Here is a 17550-nt window from a genome sequence, read left to right as displayed (position 1 = left end):
CTTAGTATTTATGTATGATATTTGCTGTACAGAGATGTAAGGACTTCGAAAAGAAAAATGACACCAAGGATAAGAAACTACTCTTTATTTTAAACAACTTCATAAAATTATTTTCACACGTCCCCACTTCTTGCCTTTCATCCTCTTAGTTGAAAAGTCTTGAGAGAGGTGAAAGAAAAATCACAGAGGATAAACTTTGCAGCACTAACAAAGTGCTTCCCTCAAGTATAGCTACCCATTTCCGCAAACTGGCATTCTGCAGAACAATCTTCCAAAAAGTGTTGCTAGGTTTTCATGGGATAAGGGATTGGAGGTTAAGACGTCCATGCTCAAATAGCGTGGGAAATGGTAGATTAAGGTTAGTTTTCTTTACTGTAACAGGAATTTTCAGAGTCCTTAATATTCTAAGGTGGGTTGATCTTCAAGAGGAGAAAAGGGATATGGAATACTCCCTAAGCTTTTTGAGCACTCTTTTTTTCACAGAACACATCCGAAGCAGTTTGAAGTGTGCGGTAATCTCAAATTTTTGAGATGGAAGTTAGAAAGCCTGATCTCTTCGCATTTTTCCTCCCATTCTTTGCTAATGCCAGCAATAGAGTGACTCTAGAATCCACACCACTAGTCATATTTAGAAAGGGCAGGTTCATCAAGGATGGAATGGAAAGAACTAACTACCTCCTCCTATTTTTCTTTAAACCTCCCCCGCCCCATCTAAGTTAAGCAATATGTACACTTCCTCCCTTAAGCAATCTAATTGGGTGCTAGTTCCCTCCTTTTGTGACAGAGCAACAAATTCATCACTACCTGAGGAGACAGAAAAAAGTGCTACCAAGGCAAGATGGTGGGCTGCCTGAATTTGTCTAATAATAGCTAAGACACCACAGAAAGCAACACAAAGAGGAGGACAGCCTCAAGAAATTATGTGGACACATCATTCAAGCAATACTTCTCCAAGCACTGGTCAAATCCCCACCAGCACAACTGAGAAAGCATTTATGTGAATACCTTAGGTCTGGGTACTGGCCCCTTGGCTTGAGATGTGGCTAGATTTTCCTGAGAAAGGCATCTGCCTTAGACTCTATCTCATTGGTTTAGTTTGTTTAGTCTCTTCCGGGCCTGGGCACAGTTCTGCCACTGACCTGCAGCAAACTCCTGATTCCTAAAACACTCTGACCACATCAAAGGGTTGTAAAATAATCTCCGTGGTTATTAGCTAATTAAACTTGCATTCAACACCATATGCTAATAGGATGAGGCAAAGGATAAGATTCCTATCTTGGATCTTTCCAAGCAGGGCATGTTAGACGGTGACAAGAGAAGGATTAGTTTCTAGCTGGATCTGAGCTCAGGCTTGGGCGTGGAGGGAACTGGTTTGGAAGTGTGAGGGGTTCCCTGAGCTCTGGTGCAAACTACAAGGGTTTCACTCAAGGAAGGGTATGATGTGGGCATAAAACCATGCTTCAGACAGTTGAAGATGGTCCCCTTCGAGAGCCAGGAACACCAGCTGTCCTGCGTTGTCCATTGCCTTTAGCCCCAGGCGGTCCTGCAGAGAGAAAGGCCATAATTAATCAAGAGGCTTAATGAAAAGCTTCATAGTGAAATCATAAAGAAAGTTAACTTGAGATATATTCTCAAAATGCAGTCCTTTCTCTTTTGAGTATTAAAATTTAGATGTATTGTTGAAAATGCCAAAAAGGATACTTGCCTCCAGTTTTTTTCCTATGCATTAAAAATGTATGTGCAATTGAGGTTATTCTATACAGTTTTATATTCTGCTTTCTGAAATGTTTCCCAAAGCTTCTGGAGGACCACCTATGAGTGGGCAAGCCATGAACAAAACTGCCTCAAAATGTCAAGTTAAGTGGGACTGAGCTAAAGACAAGAGAACATTAGCTAGATAACTTACAACAGATCCAACCCTTAGATGACAAAACTCAGACACTTTCATATCCTGCAGCTGAACATGTCATGACCCACAGCTGGGGTGCTGTCGAACAAGTATGGGTGGGAAGAGGAGCAGTTATGATGGTGCCTGCCAGCATGTTGCTTCTGCTGTAGCTACCATCAGTTTGAGTTCCTGACAAGTTCTTAGTTGTAATATCCAAAACTCTTAACAGATCCTAGCTTCCCTGTCCTTTTACCTCACCCAAGATGGGGCACCAGATGCAGGAGAAAAGCCAAGAGATGACAATTGGCCTCTTAAATTACTTGGAGGAATTTGAATAGAAAGAAGGCAAGTGGTTCAGATGTAACACTTCTGCATTTCGGGGAGAGTATCTCCCAAGATAAAAGCCTTAAGGGTACGGAAGGCCTCAGAACTGGAGGTGGTGAAATGCTGCCACCTGTGCTTGAGAAACAGGACCTACTGCTGAACAAAATTCACAGCTCTGTTCCTCAGTCTCCTGCAGGAGGAGCTCCCCGTGTCAGTGCCTGATTTAAAAACAGGACTTGCGCATCTATTGTTTTAAAGTAACAGCCCTCTATGTTTCTGTCACGCGTGGGGGCTTTGTAGTGGACTACACCTCAGCAAAGGAAGCTGGTTCTAAACCTTATTATCAGAAGGAAGGAGTCAGAGATGATGTGTCCCTTGTACATGCCTGAAAACATATGACGTACAGGTCCTGCAACCTTCAGGATGTAGGCTTCGGTAAACCAATGCCTCATGAGCTAGTGCAACCATCAACAGGCTAACAAGCCTCGTCCACATCAGACACGAGTCAGACGCTTCTTGAGCACCTGCTGTGCTGGGGTGTACAAGACAAGGTCTGTCACCAAAGCACCTAGCAGCTTCCGGAAGCAGGAGCTGAAAAGGACTGCGCCTCTCTTCCCCAGTTACCTGTGTGTACAGGGTGCTCTCCTGTAAGGGAATGGTTTCCTTGGCTTGGCCACTTCTGTAAAATCCAAACCACTGCAGGAGAGAAGGAAGAAATGAGGTCAGATCAGACACATGGCGCATATACTGCCAAACTGGTTTAAGACTGGCTAGTAGCTAAGACTACCAACAAACTGAACACCCTAACACTGCAGCAAGGAGGGAAAACGGCGTGTCTTGAGTCATCTCTTCTTAAGGGTGGGTCCTGAGGTATGAGTTAATCATTCCAAAGAGCTTTCCAACTCCCCAGAATTGCTGCTTCCTACAATTATTGAGCACCTACTCTGTGAAAATCCTTGTGCTGAAGTCTAACTATTCAAAGATGAATATGTACACGGCCCCTGTTTTCAAGAAGCTCTGGTCCAATGCACAGAAACAACTAACTGTTCAGCATGGGGGTCAGCAAACTTCCATAAAGACCAGATACAAAATACTTTAGATTTAAGGGCCACGTGGTTGCAGCTACTAAATGCTGCCACTGTAATGCAAAAGCTGCCACAGGCAATATTTCTGAAATGAATATGGCTGCATTCTAATGAAACCTTATTTATAGACATTGACATTTGAATTTCATGTAATTTTCACATCATCAAATATTCTTTTGACTTTTTTCTACCATTTACAAATAATAAAAACCATTTTTAGTTTGTGGGCCATACAAATGCATGTGGCAGGCTGGATTTGGCCCACAGGTGTAGTTTGCTAGTCCCTGGTGCTCTGACACAATGTGATGAATGCTGATAGAACAGAGGCTGATGATTCTTTAAAAAAGAGGGAGCAAAGGCAATTCCCTGGCGGCGCAGTGGTTAGCACTCTGCGCTTCCACTGCAGGGGGCGTGGGTTCGATCCCTAGTCTGAGAACTAAGATCACGCGTGCTGTGCGGCACGACCGAAAAAAAAGCAGGTGGGTGGTAGCAAATTCTGCTTGGAAGAGGGGTGGCATCCTGGATGGAGGAAGTGACATTTGAGATTGGCCTTGACAGCTGAATAGAAGCTTGTCAGGCGGAGAAGCCCACAGAAGGGTGTTTTAGAGACTGAAAAGCATGAACAAGGAACACAGACACACAAAAGAAAAAGCACATGCCAGGCCCGGGGCATTTCAAGTAATACAGTATGGCTTGAGGATATGAAGTGGTCATGAAGTTAAGATTAAGTTGGAAAGACAGGTCGAAGACAGGTCAAGGCAGACCTTGAATGTGAACCTCAGGAATTTATAGACTTTGGACTCGTAGTTCTGAACGTTTTTTGGATCATGGATCTCTGAAAATCTGATAAAAATTATAGACCCTTCCTCAGAGGGTGCAACTACAGTTGACCCTTGAACAACACGGGTTTGAACTGCTCCGGTCCACTTATACGTGGATTTTTTTCCAATACTGTGGATGCTGAGGGCCGACTATAAGTCATATGTAGATTTTTGCCTGTGTGAAGGGTCAGCGTCCCTAACCCCCACGTTTTTCAAGGGTCAACTAAGTTTGCACACAATTTGGGGCGGTTGGGGGGCTACAACCCTCAGTGTCCCATTTGTAGACCTCAGAACCCCTGCTCTACACAAAGGTGGGTGAAAGGGACTGACAGTTTTACCCAGCAGGCAGCTGTGGGCTTTTATTCGTTTGTTTCTTGTCTTTTTTTAGTTTCGCCGCACTCGGTCTTTGTTGCGGCGCATGGGCTCTTCATTGCGGGCTTCTCTCTAGTTGCGGTGTGCAGGTTTCTCTAGTTGTGGCACGTGGGCTCCAGGGCACATGGGATCAGTAGTTGCGGTGTGCAGGCTTCTCTCTAGTTGCGGTGCACAGGTTTAGTTTCCCTGCGGCATGTGGGATCTTAGTTCCCCAACCAGGGATCAAACCTGCGTCCCTTGCATTGGAAGGCGGATTCTTAACCACTGGACCACCAGGGAAGTCATGCAGCTGTGTTTTAATGCCATTTATTCTGATGGTCTCCTGGCATGTTGTGGCCTAAGCAGCAACTCACCTCAGAATCCACGGGGTCCACAATGGAATCGTTGAGGAATTTCACCATCACAAACTTCTTCAGGGCCATCAGGTTTTTCTTGTAGGACTCATTGACACCCTGGAGAAAAGGCGAACAGTAAGTACCTCAGGGACACTACCATCAGGTTATAGGTGGGGAATTAAAACCTTTCAGTACTCTGGTCTCCCTGACCCTGGGCCACCATGTTTCTTCTCCATGGTATGGGCTGCTTTTCTAGCTTCCTTCCCAGAATATACCAGGTACAGCCTTTTCTTACCATCCTATCTGACTGACAATGCTCCCACCAACCATGGCATACTGGTGCCACCATGAATCCGTCACTGCACTCCAAAGGCCCCCATCACATAGGTTCAAGGCTTCTAGCCAGAGAAAGCCAAGGCAAAATAAGAAACTACAAACTCGGAGTGGTTCTGCTATACTATTCTATTCCCACCGCCCCCCTTCAAATTCTGTTTTTGTTTGTTTTAAACCTCCGGATAAGCCCGATATAAATTGAGCCATCTAGTTTACCAGAATCTCCCAAAGCATGCTCATCTTTGGGACACACTCAGTCCCCTCTGCAGTCTCTCTTCTAAGTAAATTACTCTTCTGAGAAAATACGACCCAAAAAGGATCCACTAGAAAGGCTTCCCTCAGTAAGGCAGCAGCTGAAGTTCCATGTAAGCCAGCCAGCACCTACTGAGCTCACCCTGCTGCTTCAACACTGGGAAAGAGGAAGAACCTACAGGAAGAAAGCCACATGAATTTCAGCCTCCCTAAAAGGAACTGAATCTCATAAGCACCGCCTCCCAAAAGACAGAACTTCTTGTTTCCTGGGATATTCTGCCTGGGATATTCTGAATAAACGGTCACTGCTAATCTGTTTATAATGCCCCGAACAGGAAAATGAATGCACATCTGTGGTAGCCTGGGCTGGGTGCTTACTCTCTCCTGATTGATATCTGCCAAGAAGATGCTGTGGTTGCGGTACATGTCCTCCTTTATGGGGTCGTGCCAGTATTCTGCTTGCACCAGGCTGTGGGAGGAAAAGAAAGAAAGGTGACCAAGCTGCACTTCGGTCAGCACTCCCGGGGCATGCCCCTGTGCACAGGCCACCAAGAGACTTCAAAGGGACAAAGGACCAGAGCCTTCGGTTCCCTCTGCCTGATCCATTTTTTCTTAGCATCTCCTATGCTCCTTCTTGTCGTTGAGATCCCAGCTTAAATATCTTTTCTTCAAAGACCGTTCTGTCCAAAGTAGGCACCTCCTCCATTACTGTCCATTGCTGCCCCCTGTTTCTTTCTGCCACGGGCTTAGCACTGTTATCTAGTGCATCTGTTTACTTGGAGACCCCCTTTCCCCAAGTAAACAGAGTATGTTACCCTAAATGTCTTATTTACAAGAGCATGTTACCCTAATTGTCTTATTCTCCACTGTATCTGCAAGACTTACAATGGGGCCTGGCAAACAGTAATAGTTCAGTAATTGATTAAATTATGAACAAAGTATTTTAAGTGCGACTAAAACTTAGAGACAACACAACCACTGCAATACTTATAAATAAAGGAAAGAGAAAGCTAAAGTTGAATAAATATTTTCAACACAGCACCACTAGTGGTACCAGCCCAACCCTGCCTACTAACTACGAGCTGAGCGCTGCACTGAGAGCTTCACACTCCATTGGTCTAATCCTCACAGCAACCCTGCAGGAAAACACTATTAGCCTCGTGCTGGAGGTGAGAAGTAGGCTCAAGGACATCCAAGGCCACACAGCTGGACAGTGTAGCGCTGAGCCTCTCCAACAACCCCCTAGAGAGAGAATATGGAAGGCCATGTCTTTTATTTTCCCTTCACATTTGATTGCTACTTCCAGGTTCAGTAGAGAATTCTACATTGGAAATCATTTTTTCTCAGAAGCCAAAGGTACTGCACCACTGCCTTCTAGCTAGTAGTTTTGCTGTCAGGGAGTCAGTGTGCGGCCTCACGGGGCTCTGCCCTTTACCCCCAGTGTTCTGACACTTCACGGGAATATACCTGGATGTGGGTCTTTTTTCACCCCTGACTACTTGGTGAGCCCTTTCGATGTGGAAACTCATGTCCCATAGTTCTGAGAAGTGTTCTCATATTACTTCTTTGATAATTCCAATCCACTCTTTCCTCTGTTCTCTTTTTGAAACTCCGATCAGGCAGGTATTGAATTTCTTGAACGGCTTCTCTAATTTTACCCGTTCCCCCCTTTTTTCTACCTCATTGAGATTTTGTTCTAATTTCCAAGAAATGTCTTCAACTTTATATTCCCATACCGCTAACACATTTTTGTTCTGGTTATCTTATTTTTAGCTTCCAGGATCTCTTTCTCTCGGATGACTGGTTTTACTTGCATTCTCTTCTAGCAGATGATAGGTTTTATTTGCATCCTCTTCTAGCATCATGGATGATCTCTTATCTCTGAAGATAATAATACAGGCTTTTTTTTTTTTTTCCTTAAGGTTTTCTTCAGCTCCTTGAATTGCCATCTGTTTCTTCCAAGTTACTTTTTGCTTGTTTTGGTCTTTCATTTTGGAAGCTTTCCCCAGATGTCTGACTGGGGGTCCTTGGCTCACTGTTCATATTTAAAGAAGCTGACTGAAAGTTCTTCACGCAAGAACAGAGCTTATCTACTGGTGGCTTGACTACGTCCTAACTTCTTAAAGGATTCCAAAAGATGAACCTATAGGTCTTTTCTCTGGGACCAATCAGTGTTTTCAGAGAGGGATCCGTCAAACTTCTGCCTAGCAGGTAATAAGCCTGGCTGCTATCATTCTAGGAGCAGAATGGGACGGGGTGGGTTTTCAATATGGTGTCTTACCACTGTTAGGTGCTTGTTATCTCGAAGTCTGGTACTACTTTTTTTTTTTTTAATTAATTTTTTTTGTTTTGTGGCCATGTGACACGGCATGCGGGGTCTTAGTTCTCCGACCAGGGATCAAACCCATACCCCCTGCAGTAGAAGCATGGAGTCCTAACCACTGGACGGCCAGGGAATTCCCCTGGTACTTTTTTTTTTTTTTTTTTTGCGGTACGCGGGCCTCTCACTGTTGTGGCCTCTCCCGTTGCGGAGCACAGGCTCCGGACGCGCAGGCTCAGTGTCCATGGCTCATGGGCCCAGCCACTCCGCGGCATGTGGGATCTTCCTGGACCAGGGCACGAACCCGTGTCCCCTGCATCGGCAGGCGGACTCTCAACCACTGCGCCACCAGGGAAGCTCCCCTGGTACTTCTTTAGTCAAACTGCTCCAGAAAATAAATTTGGCTTCTCTTGTCAGGGTGGAGGAGGAGCAGTCACTTGGACGTGCATTTCAGGGAACTAAGGAGTTTGATCATTGTTTATATAGATTTTCAACAAAAAGTCCCATGCACTTACTCTACCTTCCAAGGTATCTTAGGCATCTAATTCCTGAGTCTTTCTGGGACTGTAAAAAGTGAAGCTGGTTCCTTCTTGTCAGTGTTTCCCTCCACAGACATAAAGGTTTCAGAATTTTCTGCTCTACTAAAACAGTTATCACTCATTAATTTGCTTTCTGTCTTTAAAAAAAAATGTTGACGTCTTTTATTATCTCTTCTCTCCTCTCCTGTTCTCTTTGGGTTTATCTCTTTTGGGTTTACCCTTGTGGGTTTATCACTTTTTATTCTTTTGCTACCAGTTTATTAAAGGTTAAGAAGGAAGTGAAGATAAACACATCCATGTACCACTTTTAATCAGTATTCAGGTGTCACTGTCCCCCCACCCCCCAGCTGACTGCTCCTCTACAGTCAATAATAATCCCAATTGTGTTTGGTTCACCAAAGAAGGAAACACAAAGAAAGAAAAGGGTGGATTCTTTCTGAGGCATCTGGGCAATAGTTAGAAAAATAAAGAGTAAAGAATAAAGAACAATGTAGCTTAAACAGATCATACATACCCATGAGAACAGAGAATATTTGGACATAAATAACCAAGCTGTGACTAGTCAAACCAGGGAAGGGGTAAAGCTTAGCAGTGGTTTGAGTTGCCTGAGTGGGTAGGAGGTGGAGATATAAAGTCTCTTAGTTTCCTTCACTGACCATCAGGTGGCACTGTTGACCCAAGACAGCTTTGTGGCTACACGTGTAGTCAGCCAATGGGTAGGAAAGGAAAAGAGAGCTAGCTGCAGGTCTTTTCTACAGGCCAGTCATTCACAAGGCTGTACCCTTGGACAGGCCTTCAAGGAAGTGTTGTACTGAAAAGCTGCTATCAAACAAGAATCATACACTTGGAAGACCCATAGGATAGATACCAAAACCATACAAGTTAATCCCAAATCTCAGTTATCACCCAGAATACTCCAGACCTACTGAATTCAAATTTCTAGGGATGGAGCCCTAGAATTCATTTTTAATGAATTTCCCAGGGGGTCTGATGTATAATTTAAGTTTGGAAACAACTGAAGGAGAACACACTCTGAAAGTGATCTTGTATATTTTTAAATACCCAAACACAGGTAGCTAAGGACATTGACATAGGAAGCTAACCCCTCATTGCTGACAACAGAAAGAATCTGTCCTCCAAATATTAACAGCAATTCCTTGAGCCTACTACTTTCTAAAGGCTTTTTTGGTTTTATTTTTACAGATGAAAATGTAATGTTGTGGGGACTTCCCTAGTGGTCCAGCGGTTAAGACTCTGCACTTCCATTGCTGGGGACCAGGGTTCAATCCCTGGTTGGGGAACTAAGATCCCATACGCCTCGTGGCATGGCCGAAAAGTAAAAAAAAAAAAAAAATTGTTGTAATTACAGTCTTCTTTTATAGAAAAAATGTCTTCCTTTCCTTTAAATTAATATTAGAGCAGTTTTAGATTTACAATAAAATGAAGCAGGTAGTACAGACATATTTACAATAAATATCTCATTTGAAAATCACTAGCAACTACTCCTAGAATCATGGTTAGCATGAAAGTGAGCATGATATTTTCATTAGTGACAGTTCTGTATCCTTTTCAGCTAACCATACATACCGTTCTTGTATAGCTTTGTTGTAAGCTCCAGCATTCAGTGTTTTTCTGATCAAGTCACAGATGTGAGAGCTCTCTCCTGGGCACCGAGGGAGTCCAAAAACACCTATAGTAGTAGAAGACAAACATCCATGCCTTCAGTAGTCATGTACTGAATACCTACTATGTGCAGGGCATTGCAAGAAACAAAACCAGAACTAGACCCTGATCTTGTTCATTTATTCCTCAAGAAAATAATGTTTTGAGAATTAATACTATAACCAGCTTCCTCCTGGTGTTCCCACGCTCTTTTCTGCCTCAGGACCTTTGCATCTGCTTCTCTCTGGAGTATGTATTTCTCTTACTCTTCAATGGCTGGACTCATTCTCATCTCTTGGGTCTTGGTTTAGAGAAGTCATACCTGAGTGCCCTAACTCAAGCAGTGCCCGACCCCAGTTCCTTCCCCTCCCCCAATTATACTTGCATCCTCATCATCCTCATTAATAACATTTTGGGGGATACCAGACATACCAGTTCTAAGCATATATTGGCAATAATTAATTTAATCCTCATAACCACCCTGTAGAGTAGAATCATTTGCACCATATTACAGATAGGAAACTTTTTTTTCCTTTTTTAAGGAAACTTTCAAACAGAGAGGTTAGATACCTTGTCCAAGGTTAGACAGTAAGTGATGGAGCCAGGATATGAACACAGGCAGTTTGGCTCCAGAGCCCACACCTTTCACCAATACAGCCACCATTCTTCCTATTATCCTATTTTTCTTTCTTTATCATAGTTACCATTATCTGTATTTATTTTGTTTACCTATTTCATGTCTATTCTCCCCCCCCCGCACTAGAATGGAAGTTCCATGAAGGCAGAAACCTTGTCTGTCTTGTTTCTAGGTTTTTAATAACTATTTGTAGAATCAATGAATGAATGATAAAGCTGTTCCTACCAACTTGCATTTAAATAATACGTGTACTTTAAAAAAGTATCTTCCTACCTATTATTTCATTTCATCCTCTGAAAAATTCCCACAAGATGGGCAGGGTCTTATTTTAGTTTCCCTCATCTGTGAAACAGACCTACGATACCAAATTACTTGCCCATCAGTAACCGTTAATTGGGTGAAGCCAGTTTCCTGATTATAAGGAGAATCCGTCTGTTCCTACACCCTACCAGCTAACAGCTATATCCATCAGAAGAGAGATAACGTTCTATCCCAAAGACACATCTTCCCCCAAAAGTAAATAATTCTGTCTAAATAGCAAACCTGTTGTTTTTTGAAAGATTTAATCTCTACTGTTAATTATAAAATTAACAAAAAGCCTAGACTCTATTCTTTGCCTAAGTCTAAATTCAGTAGGACATCACCCATGTCAGAAAACAGGAAAGGTTGTTGGGGGACTTCCCTGGAGGCACGGTGGTTAAGAATCCGCCTGCCAGCGCAGGGGACACGGGTTCGAGTCCTGGTCCAGGAGGACCCCACATGCCGTGGAGCAACTAAGCCCGTGCGCCACAACTACTGAGCCTGCGCTCTACAGCCTGCGAGCCACAACTACTGAGCCCACACGCCACAACTACTGAGACAGCATGCCGCAACTACTGAAGCCCACGCGCCTAGAGCCCATGCTCCGCAACAAGAGAAGCCACCACAATGAGGAGCCTGCGCACTGCAACAAAGAGTAGCACTGCTCGCCGCAACTAGAAAAAAGCCCACACAGCAACGAAGACCCAATGCAGCCAAAAACAAACAAACAAACAAATAAATTTTTTAAAGAAAAAAAAAGGAAAGGTTGTTGGACTTTCCTAACTCCTAAACCACCACCTGTTACATGGCTGCAACCACCTCACCTCCATGAAATCATGTCAATTAAATTAGAGAGAAGTAGGTGGTAACCTAATGATTCACCTGTGTTCCAGGCCTCTGGAATCCTATTTCATCACCTCTCCTGGCTAATTTACTATAAATTAGAAAAACAGGATTTTTGCAAGGATGGCTGACTTCTTGTACAAATAGAGCTGCTAGAATTTTTTAGGCAAAGGGGACAAAGTTACCTTGATGTTGTCCCCCAACTGATATGAGATTGATCATAGGAGGTGATGGGCATCTCTGAGCCACTGCCCTCCTGGAGAAAAAAAAGGATTATCAGTTCCAACTGTCAGATGGAAATGTATCATCAACAATTAACTTCCCAGGGCTTCCCTGGTGGCGCAGTGGTTGAGAATCTGCCTGCTAATGCAGGGGACACGGGTTCGAGCCCTGGTCTGGGAGGATCCCACATGCCGTGGAGCAACTAGGCCCGTGAGCCACAACTACTGAGCCTGCATGTCTGGAGCCTGTGCTCCGCAACAAGAGAGGCCACGATAGTGAGAGGCCCGCGCACCGCGACGAAGAGTGGCCCCCGCTTGCCACAACTAGAGAAAGCCCTCGCACAGAAACGAAGACCCAACACGGCAAAAATAAAGTAATTAATTAATAAACTCCTACCCCCAACATCTTCAAAAAAAAAAAAAAGAAAACCACAGCTTTTCTCCTTTAAAAAAAAACAAAGACAAAAACAATTAGCTTTCCAGATTAAGCTACTTAATCCTCTGTGGCTCCCCAAAGCCACAAAGTTTCAGGACTTTCCTCTGATACAACCAAACAAATCTTTATTCCTTCACAGAAAATAAGTTAAGCTCCATAGAACTTCTTCCATGGGGATATTTTAGAAGAGTTTCCCTTCCAAAATAGGTGAAGATTCCAAAAGAACTGAATGGGTAGATCTATCTGAATCAAAGGGAAAAAAAATCAGTTCCATGTAAGTGATATAACAAAAAGGGACTTACAGAAATTGGCCTCCCTGGGAGAATCCCATAGCATTGTAGCCTTGCTGCAATTTAGGATCCTTAGCAAGAATCTGACACACCGTTGTTACTTGGGAGTTGACATTCAAAAAGAAGCTGTTCTCCACATCCTAAAAGAAGAGCCACGAGAAGTGAAAGGATGGGGCTGAAAACTATCACTGGCACCTTCTCTAAGAGCAAACTTGTTTAGGTTGGTACCCTCACAGAAGCCACTCAAGAACTAAAGTATCACTGTATGATCTGCTGCTAAAAATACAAGGTTAAGCATCTTAATCGTATATTCTATGAAATCAGTCAGCAAACCTTCAAAGGAACAGAGCCGTGAGGGGCCTCACCTCTACCAGGGTCTTCCCAATCTCTAAAGACAAGACGTAAATTCCAGGTATTTTCTTCTCGACCATTTTCTTAACAGCGCCCATGCTTAAGGGATTACAACAGCTGTCTCCTAGAAAACAAAGGCAATCGTGGAAACTCATGAGTAAAAAAAACATTATTTTCTTAAAAAAACTTCTGTGCTTTAAAGGCATTAATGAAAATGTGAAAAGACAACATACAGAATGGGAGAAAATACTTGCAAAACATATACTTGATAAGGGTTTAATACGTGGAATATACAAAGAACTCTACAACTCCACAACAAGAAGACAATCTAATTAAAATGGGAAAAGGACATGAACAGACATCTCTCCAAAGAAGACACACAAATGGCCAACAAGCACATGAAAATATGTTCAACATCAGTGGTCATTAAGGAAATGCAAATCAAAATCACAATGAGATACCACTGCACAACTAGTAGGATGGCTTTATTTTTTTTTTAAATTAATTCATTTAAAAATGGAAAATAACACGTGTTGACAAAGATAGGGAGAAATAGGAACCCTTTACATTGCTGGTGGAAATGTAATATGGTGCAGCCACCATGAAAACAATTTGATGGTTCCTCAAAAATTTAAACATACAATGACCATATGACACATCAGTTTCACTTCTGGATACATACCCAAGAGATGTGAAAACGTTATGTCCCTACAGAGATTTGTAGAAGACTAAAGCAGCATTATTTGTAATAGCTAAAAGGTGGAAAACACCCAAATGTCCATCAATGGATGACTGGATAAACAATTGTGGTACATATATACAATAAAATATTATTCCACCATAAAAAGGAACAAAGTATTGACACATGCTACAATGTGGATGAACCTCGAAAACATTATTATAAGTGAAATAAGCCAGAGACAAAAGGTAACATATCGTATAATTCCTTTTATATGATACATCCAGAGTAGGCAAATCCATTGAAACAGAAAGCAGACTGAACATTTCCTGGGGATAATGGGAAGTGGGGGATGAAGAGTGATTCCTTAATGGGTACAGGTATTTTCTGGGGTGATGAAAAAGTTTTTTGTTTTTTTTTTCCAGGAAATGAGTTGATTTATTTATTTTTCTTTTTAATTAATTTTTTTTGATGAAAAAGTTTTGAAGCTAGAGAGAAGTGGTGATTGCACAACGTGAATACACTAAATGTCACTGAATTGTATACTTTGACATGGTTAATTGTATGTTATATGAATTTCACCTCAGCAACAACAAAAAGAGAGTTCAGCTCATGTTCATCAGGTAATAACAAACTTCAAAAGCCCACACAATATAATGGGGACACCAAATTCACAACTGAAAATAAGCAGGGGTGCAGATTCCCTTATCATCTAGAACATTTGGGGTTAATAGACTCAAAAACACTTTGGAATCTGATTTCTCTTTAGGGCCAGGACTACAGTAAGACAAGTAAAGCGCCTAGGACACAAAATTTAAGGAGGTGCTAACTCTTGCGTTCATGTAAGTGCTGGCCTTGAACTTACATTTTGCTTTTTTTTTTTTTCCTGTTTCAAGGAACCAGAACTAAGAATAGGAAGCAAAGTGGCTGCTGAGTGGGAGAACTGGGCTGAGATCATTTTCCATTTTGAATTTAATCATCCCATTTTCAACCTGAGAATAAGCTTAAGAATTTGTTTTTAAAGAAGGAAAAGGCCTCAAGCATCTTTGATTTCTTGCACTAAACTATAATTGTGGGTTACTTAACTGCCTCCCATACGGAGTGACTGTGCTCTGGGAGGGCACGGAGCTCCCCTGTTCTCCTTTAACTCCACTGTAGTAGCCCCAGGCCCTGGCACAGAGCCTTGAAAGAACTGTCTCTATTTACTGACTCTAATTCCACTCTGAACATTTTCCTTTAAGCCATTTCAAAAAGGCTCTCACTCTCACCACTCCCCTAAAAGTGCTTTTGTCAAGGTCATTAGTGATCTTCCTATTCCTAAATCCAATAACCAATTCTCAGCCCTCATCTTATTGGACCTGTCATCAACATCTCACAGTTTTTTACTCCCTTCCTCTTGAAACATTTTCACGTGGCTTCCAGGACTCTGCCCTCTCCTGACTCTACCGCCTCCCTAGTTGTTCCATCACTGTCTCCTTTGCTAATTCCTCCCCATCTCCTCAACCTCCAGACCTGACTGCTTCAGGTCTCGGTCTTTAGACCTCTTCCCTCCTCTGTGTACACTCACTGCCTAGGTGATCTCGCCCAGTTCCATGGCTTTAAATGCCAGCCATATGCCAAAGGCTCCCAACTTTAATCTCCAGCCTGTAACTGTCTTGGACTCCACACTCCAAATGCCTCTACATCTCCTGGATGTGTAACAAACAACTCAAATTTAGTAAGTCCAAAAGCAGACTCTTGGTTTTCATCCCAAATTTGCTCACCCTACAGGCTTCCCCATTTTGGTAAAATGACAACGTCATCCTTCTCACTGTCCAGGCCAAAACCCATGGAATCATCCTTGACTCCTTTCTCATCCCACATCTAACCTGTTATCAAATCCCGTTGGTTCCATCTTCAAACTATATCCAAACTTTCACCACTTCTCAACATCTCCTCTATTACTAAACTGTTTCAAGTTACCATCACCTCTTGTTTAGATTACTGCAAAAGCTTCCTAACTTTTCTCCTTGCAAAGATCCACGACCCCCTACAATCTATTCTCAATATAGCAACTAGAGTGCTTTTAAAGTGCAAATCAGACCATGTCACTCATCTGCTCAAAACCCACGAGAACTTCCCATCTCATTCTAGCCAAAGTTCCTACAGTAGCCTTAGTAGGCCCAACAACATCAGCAGGCCACCCCCATCCCCCTCCCATCTCTGAACTAAACACCTATTTTCTTCCAGCTACAATGACCTGAATGCTGTTCCTTGAACATACCACCATACCTGACATACTTCTGCCTCATGGCCTTTGCATCTGCTGTTTCTTCCACCAGATATTCACACAGCATCTTCCCTCATCGACTTCAGGTCTTTGTTCAGGTGTCACTTTCTCAGTGAATCCTTTCCTGACCTTGCTCTATAAAACTGCAAGCCCCCACTTGCAGTCTCTATCCCCCTCTCTGTTTTATTTTTCTCCATTGCGCATATCACCATTTAACATATTATATTACATTATATTATTATATTATATTATAGTCTGTCTCTCCCACTGGAAAGTTCTAAAAGAGCAAAGAATTTAGTCTATTTCGTTCACTGCTGTATCCTCAGCATCCAGTAGGTATTCAATAACTATGTGTCAAATGAACTACTGGTGCCTAACAAATCTCTTCAATGTGTGAATGAACAAAAGGATGGATGCCCCGGTCATGCAGCCACAGCCCAGCCTTCCCCGAGCAAGCGTCTGATGCTGCACCCGGACGCCGCTGCCATGGGGATTAAACCAGGACACCACGTAAAACCCTACCGCAGTGCACACCGCTCTGTGAGCGCCCACCAAAAGACAGCTCCTTCCGCATCTCCCTTTCCCATGCAGAGTAACCCCCAAATCCTAAACCGTGGGGACTGCCGGGTGCTGTGTGACCACGGTCCTCGCCCTCCACACTTGCACTTTGCAGAAGCGAACACAGGTTTGGAGAGGGAAGGAGTCGCCAAAACCTTTTGACTCTCTTCTCACTCCCTCCTTCACTTACCCATCCCATGCCAGATCACCAGAGGCAGCGGGGCCGGCGGGTCAAGATGCCCCAGCGCCAGGGAAGCGCAGGACCCCGGCAGGAAAGCGAGAGCCAAGAGCCACAAACTGGACGACGCCATCTTGACTCAATCACATGACCGCGCTCCCCTCTCCTGGGCCTGGCGCGGGAGGGGCTGGGCCGCAGCCTCCGCATCTCCGCATGGGAAGCTGCGCGGACTAGTGTCTGTCCTGGAGTGTTACCCTAGCGAACAGACCGCCCGCAGGAATCAAACGCAAGCCAACATTTATTCAGCGCTTCCTACGCATCAAACACTATTCTAAGCGCTTTACATCTGGTATCTGATTTAATCCTCGTAACAACGCCGAATACACTTCTCCCCATTTTATGGGTCGGGACACTGAGGCGCTGAGCATTTGGGTTTGGAACCAAGTTCACAGAGAGTAAATTGGCGGATCCAAAGTCTTTGCTCTTAACCTCTGCATTGCACTGCCTTTGGAAGAAAAGTACTTTGTGGAAGGAAGAAAAGAAGGAAGGACTCAGCTCTCTATCAGAAATTGAAGGGGAGGGATAATTTCCAGGGTTAATCATGGCAGTGTGGTATTCTCTATCATGAAGGAAAGATAGGACTTCAACAGGCAAAGATGAAATGCGGGAGAAGGACTGTTATGAGCTAAGGTAGACAGGAAAGCTACCTGTTTTTTAGAAATAGCAGAGCTTGCAGACTGACAAGAGCATCTGAAGGATGCAAGAGTGATGGAAAAAGCCACTGCCACTTCCTGGTCTAATCTTAGAGCTGGGTTACTGCAGGAAACTCTCATCCACCATTTTACCCTTTTTCATTT

At 43.4% G+C, this 17550-nt stretch overlaps 1 protein-coding gene across 1 annotated transcript; it reads right to left on the bottom strand.

The window, feature by feature from the left end:
* Positions 1 to 70: 70 nt before the first annotated feature.
* On the bottom strand, positions 71 to 16841 carry PPT1 (palmitoyl-protein thioesterase 1). Its single transcript, XM_027108976.1, has 9 exons — positions 16706 to 16841; positions 13024 to 13133; positions 12671 to 12798; positions 11897 to 11967; positions 9857 to 9959; positions 5789 to 5879; positions 4844 to 4942; positions 2837 to 2908; positions 71 to 1543 (listed from the first exon to the last, which is right to left on the bottom strand). Exons 1-9 carry the CDS (start codon positions 16824 to 16826, stop codon positions 1421 to 1423), a joined length of 918 nt encoding a protein of 305 aa, XP_026964777.1. The 5' UTR covers positions 16827 to 16841; the 3' UTR covers positions 71 to 1420.
* Between the last annotated feature and the right edge of the window lie 709 nt (positions 16842 to 17550).

Source organism: Aethalodelphis obliquidens, unplaced genomic scaffold, assembly GCF_003676395.1.
Source record: "Aethalodelphis obliquidens isolate GAN/ISIS:26980383/991018 unplaced genomic scaffold, ASM367639v1 scaffold9, whole genome shotgun sequence".
In the NCBI taxonomy this organism is placed as follows: Eukaryota; Metazoa; Chordata; class Mammalia; order Artiodactyla; family Delphinidae; genus Aethalodelphis; species Aethalodelphis obliquidens.
Note: the sequence above shows the minus strand (reverse complement) of the source record. Positions and strands in the feature narration are given on the sequence as shown.